The 10,317-nt window shown below is 41.6% G+C and overlaps 1 protein-coding gene across 2 annotated transcripts in view; it reads right to left on the bottom strand.

Annotated features, from left to right (window-relative positions):
* Positions 1–10,317, bottom strand: part of PHLPP2 (PH domain and leucine rich repeat protein phosphatase 2) — an 81,432-nt gene that overhangs the window by 9,811 nt on the left and 61,304 nt on the right. For both annotated transcript variants that reach the window (XM_025371178.1, XM_025371177.1), the window contains exons 13-17: positions 9,753–9,953; positions 4,516–4,678; positions 4,102–4,232; positions 2,737–2,847; positions 1,066–1,260 (exon numbers count right to left, since the gene is read on the bottom strand). In XM_025371178.1, the coding sequence (XP_025226963.1) occupies positions 1,066–1,260; positions 2,737–2,847; positions 4,102–4,232; positions 4,516–4,678; positions 9,753–9,953 (801 nt within the window). The remainder of the gene's footprint in view (positions 1–1,065; positions 1,261–2,736; positions 2,848–4,101; positions 4,233–4,515; positions 4,679–9,752; positions 9,954–10,317) is intronic.

Raw genomic sequence — 10,317 nt, 5'->3', positions numbered from 1 at the left:
CTCCAGCCTGGGGGACAGAGCAAGATTCCGTCTCAAAAAAGAAAAAAAAAAAAAAACTAGTTCAAGCTCCCAGCTGTTGCATTTCAACCTGGATTATACAAGTTTACAAACAACCTCTCAGTTGTTTATATCCTTTATCAGTCCACCTGATATGCAAATACTCCATTACAGTTAGGTTATACAGATATCCTCAACTTATGATGGTTCAACTTAAGACTTTTTGACTTCACGATGGTGCAAAAGCAATACTGCATGCATTTAGTAGAAACTGTAATTTGTATTTTGATCTTTTCCTGGGATAGTGACACGTGGTACGACGTTCTCTCATGATGCTGGGCAGAGGTAGCGAGCCATAGCTCCCAGCCAGCCACTTGATCACAAGGGTAAACAACCAATACAGTGTCCTGTGTCACCACATGATTTTGCCCAACTATAAGCTAATGGGTAAGCGTTCCAAGCACATTTAACATAGGCTAAGTGAAGCCATGATGTTTGGTAAGTTAGGTGTATTAAATGTAGTTTCTACTTATCACGTTTTCAAATTACGATGGGTTTATCAGGATGTAACGCTATTCGAAGTTGAGGAGCATCTGTATAGGGTTTTTGCCTTTAAGTGGCTTAGACTTTACTTAGAAGATGAGTTCGGTAAAACCCCAGAAAGAGGTATTCTAAACCTACGAATCTCAGAAGTATTTGGTTAACTCTTTCGTAGGTCACTGACTCCTTGGACAATCTTATGAAAGCTGACCACCTTCCTCCTCAAAATGTACAACCACATATATATACACACACAACCTTCTGCACATAAATTTTGGGCTTCCCAGATCCTCAGCAGCCTTTGGATTCAACAGAGAAAACAGATGACCCCATGGACTTTTGAAAGAGCCAAAGTCCCCACACTCCATGCTCATATAGAGAATGATCATAGAAGACAACAATGTGAGTTCTTTCCTTGATCCTGTATCCATAATTTAGACCCTAATTTAGACCCTGACCTTTTGGTTTAGAAAGACATACTTTCCAAATGTAGAACTGAGTTAGGGATTTTTCAACCCACCTGCTTACCTGTGAGATACCAAGAAGGTGTTAGCCATGAAAACTGTGTCATTAGTCGACTGCTGTACCTCTTCTAAAAGCACATCTGCCATCGTACACTGCAGCAGGCGTGGGAGCTCCTCATTTCGGTCCCCATCAAACATGCCATACACAGCTCCCACCCCCTCTGCAAAGTTATCCATAGCAAGCGCTGAGACACACAGCCTACAACAGAAACATGAGAAACACAATCATCAAAAAAAGTTACTGGTAAAATATTATTCTTCAGGGAGCATTCTTTTTTTTTTTTTTTTTTTTGAGATTTTTTTTTTTGAGAGGGAGTCTGGTACTGTCACCCAGACTGGAGTGCAGTGGCACGATCTTGGCTCACTACAAGCTCCACCTCCCAGGTTCATGCCATTCTCCTGCCTCAGCCTCCCGAGTAGTTGGGACTACAGGCACCAGCCACCACGCCCACCTAATTTTTTTGTATTTTTAGTAGAAATGGGGTTTCACCGTGTTACCCAGGATGGTCTCGATCTCCTGACCTTGTGATCTGCCCGCCTCGGCCTCCCAAAGTGCTGGGATTACAGGCGTGAGCCACTGTGCCTGGCCGGGAGCATTCTTTTAAACCATAAGTATTGGCTGGGCGCGGTGGCTCACGCCTGTAATCCCAGCACTTTGGGAGCCCGAGGCGGGTGGATCACGAGGTCAGGAGATCGAGACCATCCTGGCTAACATGGTGAAACTCCGTCTCTACTAAAAATAGAAAAAATTAGTTGGGCGTGGTGGTGGGCGCCTGTAGTCCCAGCTACTCGGGAGGCTGAGGCAGGAGAATGGCGTGAACCTGGGAGGTGGAGCTTGCAGTGGGCCGAGATCGTGCCACTGCACTCCAGTCTGGGAGACACAGCGAGACTCCGTCTCAAAAAAAAAAAAACAAACATAAGTATTAACTAAAGGTGGTGAAGACTAGAAGCGAATCGTAATCTACACATAAGAAAAGTCCCTAGACATAATTAAGCTACATCTGAAAGAGCTAATGCCCTAAGGAAAGGGAAAACAGCCGCATTCATGGACAGTACATATTAGCTTTGCAATGCTGCCAAAGGCTGGTAAGATAAAACACTTGCTCTTAGTAGTGACTAAGGATTACTTTAGTCAAGGCCCATCAGCCAAAGACCACCAGAGCACACCTAAGGTTGAAAAAGTTGAGTTTATTACTCCTTATAGCAAATGAGAGTGCACCCCATGGAACCTTGGGGTATACAGATAAGGGATGCTAAAAAGAACCCACTACAGGGTTTGGACTTTGGTTCGGTCACTTTGGGGAAGGTCTAAGGAAGAGGATCATACTAGACTGGGTGTCATCAGAAAGTGGGGCCATTCTATGGCTGGGTATAAATCTTATCTATAGGGAAGGAAAATTAGCAGGAGGATAAAGCTGTAACTGGTAAAGAAAGTAGCATCTACCCATCTTAGCCATGAAAGAGGGTGTTTGGTATTCTGTTGACTGCACATTTGTGTTGTTTTTGTCTTAAAACTTTATCATGATCTCAAAGGGATCTTATCCGACACTGATGTTCTATGATTTGTTTATGTGCAACAGAACAACATGGCCTAGCTATTATGAGCATCAGGCCAGTTCTCAGACGCCAGGGGCTGCCTTTTTTCTTTCTCAGTCTCCACGGCCAATATACTCACTTATTTCTCTGCCCTGCCATCTCAGCCAGTCCATGGCTCCAGAAAGTTGATGTAACTGTAGAATCTGTGGTTGGCAAAGGTTTCTGATCAATTTTCAGGGTTGTGATATGGCTGTGGGAGGTGAAGGAAGATTAAACCATATATTCTTCTGTATTTTACAAAAAACTATCCCAATAACGGTATTATTTTATTTTATTTTATTTTATTTTATTTTATTTTATTTTTGGAGACGGAGTCTCCCTCTTGTCACAGAGGCTGGAGTGCAGTGGCGTGACCTCGTCTCACTGCAACTTCTGCTTCCCGGGTTTAAGCAATTTTCCTGCTTCAGCCTCCTGAGCAGCTGAGATTACAGGTGCATGCCACCGTGCCCGGCTAACTTTTCTATTTCTTTATTCTTTTGTTTTTTTGAGACAGTGTCTCCCTCTGTTGCCCAGGCTGGAGTGCAGTGGCGCAATATCGGCTCACTGCAACCTTTGTTTCCTGGGTTCAAACGATTCTCCTGCCTCAGTCTCCCGAGTAGCTGGGATTACAGGTGCCTGCCACAACAACCAGCTAATTTCCGTATTTTTAGTAGAGATGGGGTTTCAACATATTGGGCAGGCTGGTCTCGAACTCCTGACCTCAAGTGATCTGCCCACCTCGGCCTCCCAAAGTGCAGCATTACGGGTGTGAGCCACCACACCTGGCTAATTTTTGTATTTTTAATAGGGATGGAGTTTTGTCATGTTGACCAGGCTGGTCTTGAACTCCTGACCTCAGTTGATCCACCCACCTTGGCTCCCCAAAGTGCTGGAATTACAGGCGTGAGCCACTGCACCCGGCCAACAGTAATATATCTTTTAATAAAATAATCTATGGACAGCCTAAGATTCATTTCCAGAAAGACTGATGAAAATAGCATGCTTAACTACTGGCAAAGAAGGAGGGGAGAGAAAGGAAAGGGGTAAGAGGATCAAAGGGGTAGGAGTTTCAATCAAAAACTAAGCACAACAAAGATTTCCAAGTTTTAGCCAACCATCTATTTATGTTAAGTATTTTGATACAATGACGTCTTGGTACAATGGATGAACTTGCATTGTCTCTTAGATGTTGTATAATCTGTGCCACCTAAAACATCTATGCCTGTTGTGAAAATATTCAGTATGTGGGTGGGTAGTAGCCATGGAGTAGTCCTAATATAAACAGATTGACTACTGGATACAACATCTATTCATAACTTAATCAAAGAAGAGAACCTAGGGGCTTTATGGCCTAAATTCATTCTGTTCCTTTCATTAATAGAGATCTCCATAGTACTAAGGAAGACTTACACATGGCTGGTGGGCCTAAGAGCACATAGAGATTCCATTTCAAATTTTTTCCTACCTAAATATGTCCAGTGTCTTGTGTTCCAGAACCAGATTTGTATTTCCAGTCAGGTCAAGGTCTTGTAATGTAGCAGGCAAAGCCTCTGGAATCAGGATTTCTGTCAAGTCATTGCAACTTAGGTCTACAAACTAAGAAAAAACAGAGAAATCAAAAGAAAATACATCATAGAGACTTAGTTCTTTACTCCCAAGTGTCCAATCTCTTACTATATCCCCAAAGAGGAACTTAATTTCTTCCCAGGAATTCATTACATACACTCTGGTCCCAAACCAGAATACATGAGAAGACAATAATATTTTTCCTTATGAGAATGATCTCATTCACACTCCTTTCTTCTTTATAAAAGAATAACCTCATTCACTCTCCTGCCGTTTCCCCCAATAAGGACATCATTCCAGCACACAGAAGTACCTGGATCTGAGGCAACTGCAGTATTTCTGGGAAAATGCTGATGTTGTTGGAGTGTGCAACAAGGGTGTGCAGCCTTTTGCAGTTTGCTATGGTTGTGGGAATGGTTTTAAGCTTGTTGCCACTTAGGTTCAGTTCCTCCAATTGCTCCAATTTATTTAGTTTGCTGAAAAAGAAACACTAGAATACTAGAATGCACCAAGACTGAGCAGCTAGCTGCCAAGGAAGTGCTATTCAGAGTACAGAAGGCCGACACGGTCCACTGCCAGATGACTGGTGAGAAATGAAACTGATACCAGGAATACCAGGAAAGGCAACGGCTCAAGAAGATAACTACTCCTGTTATAACTAAGCCTGATCTCCCTCAGTGTGTTTCAAGGGCTGTTGGATCTTGTGGGCAGGAACATCTTCCTGTTACCTAATGTACAGAAAGTGGCTGGAAAAGGAGTGGCCTCAAATTGGGGGTTAGTTTTGTTGCTTGCTATACCACTTAGTATTTAGCAGCAAAATGCTAAGTAAGTCAATGTCAGCAGTCTTCAATACCCTCAGCTGTAAAATATGAGGTTGTACTAAATCATCACTAAGATTCTTTTTTTATTTTTTTGAGACGGAGTTTCACTCTTCTTGCCCAGTTTGGAGTGCAATGGTCTGATTTTGGCTCATCGCAACCTCTGCCTCCCGGATTCAAGCAATTCTCCTGCCTCAGCCTCCCGAATAGCTGGGATTACTGGTATGCGCCACCACGCCTGGCTGATTTTGTATTTTTAGTAGAAACGGGGTTTCTCTATGTTGGCCAGGCTGGTCTCGAAGTCCCGACCTCAGGTGATCTGCCCACCTCAGCCTCCCAAAGTGCTGGGATTATAGGTGTGAGCCACCACGCCCAGCCCATCGCTAAGATTCTTTTCAGTTTTAAATCTCTACACTTACCCATTCATGACATTAACTCATCTCCACTAAACATTTATCAAGTTCTTATTATATACACAGCACTGTGATGTGAGGCAAGTGATTCACACTGTTCCATGACTGAGCAAAGCTTTCTACATGGTAAGCAAAATACCTTAAGTAAGACTAACACCTTTAGGTTATTACAAATTATTCTAATTTATTTTGATTTATTGCTTTAAAAATTATAAAAATAATCAACTGCTGTTAACATGGAGAGAACGTCTGCAAAATAAAGAAAAGAAATTGCCAATACCAGCAATCTGAAAGAATTACTTTTATCATTTTGCTGAATTTCCTACCAAATATTTGTTTTTACATAAATTTTGTATCTTGCCTTTTTCATATAATATATCATAAATAATTTCTACTCCTAGAAATTTTATATTTTTAAATGACTAAGCTTTGTAAATTACAATTATTTTTTCTGATAATAATATATACTCACTGAAAAAAACTGAAAAATAGAGACAAACAGGAAAAAAAATCTTTTAATGCTACTGCCAAAGATAATCTCTGATAACATTTTGGTAGATAGTATTCTTGTCTTTCTTAAGGAATGAAACTATACTTTTCAAATTAAAAAATGGTATTATAGGCCAGGTGGGTGTGGTGGCTCACACCTGTAATTCCAGTACTTTCAGAGGCTAAGGCAGGTGAATTGCTTGAGCCCAGGAGTTTAAGGATGCAATGAGTTATTGCTGCACCACTGCACACCAGCCTGAGCGACACAAGACCCTGTCTCAAAAACAAAAACAAAAAAAGGTACTATATTATATACATTGTATTTATGACTTTCTTTTACTTAACAATATATTTTTAAAGTGTTCCCATGTCCAAATCTCACGTTGTTTTCCCTTATCCTTCCTGGATTTTTCTGACTTGTAAATAGAAATGCAGCCTCCTCACTCAGTTTCTTACTCAGTACCCAGAACTGTGCTAGATTCTGAAAATAGTTCAAAGGAAACAAACAAGATTCGTATTGGGCCTATACAATTATAACACTGCTCAGGAAATGAACTGATAGTGGATTTGCTATTTAGTAGAGAACACTCATTTTTAAAAATATGTTGTTCCTAAATTCCACTGTTTAATTATATATATTCAGATTACTCTATTTTTTGTGATTTTAATTCTTGTCTTTTTTTTTTTTTTGAGATGGAGTCCCGCTCTGTTGCCCAGGCTGGAATACAACGGCACGATCTCACTCACTGCAACCTCCACCTCCCAGGTTCAAGCAATTCTGATGCCTTGGCCTCCTGAGTAGCTGGGATTACAGGCAGACACACGCCACCACACTCGGTTAATTTTTGTATTTTTAGTAGAGACGGGTTTCACCATGTTGCCTAAGCTGGTCTTAAATTCCTGATCTCAAGTGATCCACCCACCTCAGCTTCCCAAAGTGCTGGGATTACAGGCATGAGCCATTGTGCCCAGCCTAATTCTTGTCTTTATTACTAACTTTTTTTCATTTTCTTTGATATAAGTTTTATATCAACCTGCTTTTGACCCCTCCAACAATAAAAGTGTCATCAAATTAGGTGAGATTCATAGTTTTACAGCATTATGCAGTTAATTATGTATCATCCAACAGCTTCATAAACTAATATAATTTGTCAGTGGTCCATTATTTTCACTTTATATGAACATATTTGAGGTCAATTAGGTTAATCTGGTAACATTTCAAGAGATCGACCACACCCTGAAATTAAGATTCTGCATTCATTTTAGAAGTCACTAAAAAAAATAAAAATAAAAAGTAAAAAGCTATTGTTTGAATTTTTTCAAGGAGGCTGACCAGGCACAGTGGCTCACACCTATAATCCCAACATTTTGGTAGGCTAAGGTGAGATGATCACTTGAGGCCGGGAGTTCAAGACCAGCCTGGACATACCGAGACCCCCCCACCTCTACAAGTTTTGTTTTGTTTTTTTGAGATGGAGTCTTGCTCCGTTGCCAGGCTGGAGTTGCAGTGGTAAAATCTCAGCTCACTGCAACCTCTGCCTCCTGGGTTCAAGCGATTCTCCTGCCTCAGCCTTCTGAGTGGCTGGGATTACAGGCGCCCACCACAACGCCTGGCTAATTTTCATATTTTTAGTAGATACAGGGTTTCACCATGTTGGCCAGGCTGGTCTTGATCTTTTGACCTTGTGATCCGCCTGCCTCGCCCTGCCAAAGTGCTGGGATTACAGGCGTAAGCTGCTACACCCAGCCTCTACAAGTTTTTGTTTAAAAAATTAGTCAGGTATGGGCTGGACGCAGTGGCTCACACCTGTAATCCCAGTACATTGAGAGGACAAGGCAGACGCGTGGATCACGAGGTCAAGAGTTTGAGACCAGCCTGGTCAACATGGTGGAACCTTGTCTCTACAAATATACAAAAAATTAGCTGGGTATGGTGGCACATGCCTGTAATCCCAGCTACTTGGGAGGCTGAGGCAGGAGAATCACTTGAACCTGGGAGGCAAAGGTTGCAGTGAGCCGAGACCGCACCACAGCACTCCAGCTGGCCAACAGAGCAAGACTCCATCTCAAAAAAAAAAAAAAAAAAAAAAAAAAAGTAGTTGGGTGTGGCGATGCATGCCTGTAGTCCCATCTCCTTGGAAGGTTGAGGCAGGAGAATCACTTGAACTGCAATCAAGTTTCTCCTGTGTATTTTCTTAAGCTCTATCTCACTTTGTAAATGGTAAATGTTCATAAAAATTAAAATTTTATAATTTACATACATATAATTTCATCAAAAATTATTAATATCAAATGTCATTGCCCCATGTTCTTAGTTTTTGAAAATATTATTTTTGGCCAGGTGCGGTGGCTCAAGCCTGTAATCCCAGCACTTTGGGAGGCCGAGGCGGGCGGATCACGAGGTCAGGAGATCGAGACCATCCTGGTTAACACGGTGAAATCCCGTCTCTACTAAAAAATACAAAAAACTAGCCGGGCGAGGTGGCGGGTGCCTGTAGTCCCTGCTACTCGGGAGGCTGAGGCAGGAGAATGGCGTAGACCTGGGAGGCGGAGCTTGCAGTGAGCTGAGATCCAGCCACTGCACTCCAGCCTGGGCAACAGAGAGAAATTCCATCTCAAAAAAAAAAAAGAAAGAAAATATTATTTTTAATGACTACTTTCATGGCACAGATTTTTCTGGTGTTAAATTTTCCAAGTTTTAGCTGGTCATGGTGGCATGCGTCTGCAGTCTCAGGTATTTGAGAGGCAGAGGTAGGAGAATCACTTCAGCCCAGGAGTTCGAGACCAGCCTGGACAACATAATGAGATCCCCTCTCTTAAAAAAAAAAAAAAAGTTCTAAAGTTGCTGTTTTAACCAAATGTATTTTGAAAGGTATTTACTTATCCACTGACACTGTCTCAAACTTTGACAGCATTAAACATCTTTCTTACGTGTTCTTATAGGTGTAGCCTGGCTAACTACTATTCATCTCTTCCTTCAGGGAGCCTAACCTCATCCCCAGGCTCTGTGCAACGTGACTGGCAATGTGTGCATATCTTCTTCAACACCCTGCCTTTCTATTTATTTATTTTATTTATTTAGTAATTTTTTGAGACAGAGTCTCACTTTGTCACCCAGGCTGGAGTGCAGTGGCGCCATCTTGGCTCACTGCAACCTCCGCCTCCAGGGTTCAAGCAATTCTCCTGCCTCAGCCTCCTGAGTAGCTGTGATTACAGGCACCTGCCACCACATATGGCTAATTTTTTTGTATTTTTAGTAGAGACAGGGTTTCACCATATTGCCCTGGCTGGTCTCAAACTCATGAACCTGTGATCCGCCCGCCTTGGTTTCCCAAAGTGTTGGGATTACAGGCGTGAGCCACCACTCCCAGCCAAACACCCTACCTTTCTTAGACTGCACTGCAACTGCCTATCCACTTATTTCCCCAATTTGACTGTACATGCCTAGAGGACAGAGACTGTAACTGTTCCACAACACTTGACATACAGTAAGCATTCCATTTTTGTACTATGAATAAATAACAGTATTTTATAAAACAATGCTGACAAGAGAAAAGAAAAAATTGTCTTCAGAATTTGTTTCATAAGCCTGTACTTTTCTAGATTGAGTATTAGACCATAATTAAGTAGTCACAACTAAAAATAAAACATATTTTAGCAACAGGGTACTAACTATTAAGATGAGATTTTGCCACTCAACTAGTAAAATCATAGCATCTGTAAGTCAGTCAACGTAAACAAAGAGTCATAGTCAGATGGCTGTATTTTTTCTGACAAATGTAGAATTAACGTTGTGTATTTGAAATGAACAAAGTCTGCATTCATTTTACCTTGCAGGAAAGGTCTGTAACTGATTGTTTGCAAGATGCAAGATTCGCAGGTGAGGGTGCCCCACCAGGACAGGTATGCACTGATCCGTCAGGAGATTGTTGGTCAGATAAAGCAGCTGCAACATACTCAAACTCTCCTCGCCAGTGCAGGCAGATGGTAAAGACTCCAGACTATTTGCAGATGCATTCAAGTATCTGAGACTGACAGAACACACACAGATCATCACCTCCTTTATTTGTTGCCTTCCTATATAGAAACCATCATGTCACCTCAGTATGGAATGCTGCCATTCCAAGCTCCCAAATGGAAAAAAAAAAAACATTCTCCAAGTAGTTTTTCTCTAATTGATCCTATTCAACCCAAAGTTCCTTTTACTCAATTCATGCAAACCAAGTAGAGAGAAAAAAGTACAAGCCTGGTTGTTTTCCCAGGCTTCTGGAGTGCCTGATTCTAACCTAACTTCATCTTTTACTGCCAAACTGCCAACTGAAAGGATGTTGCTGAATATCATGTTCACATATTTCTGAACTACGAATACACCATTTAGAAAAACTTTTGTCTGGG

This window comes from Theropithecus gelada, chromosome 20 (genome assembly GCF_003255815.1).
Source record: "Theropithecus gelada isolate Dixy chromosome 20, Tgel_1.0, whole genome shotgun sequence".
Classification (NCBI taxonomy): Eukaryota; Metazoa; Chordata; class Mammalia; order Primates; family Cercopithecidae; genus Theropithecus; species Theropithecus gelada.
Note: the sequence above shows the minus strand (reverse complement) of the source record. Positions and strands in the feature narration are given on the sequence as shown.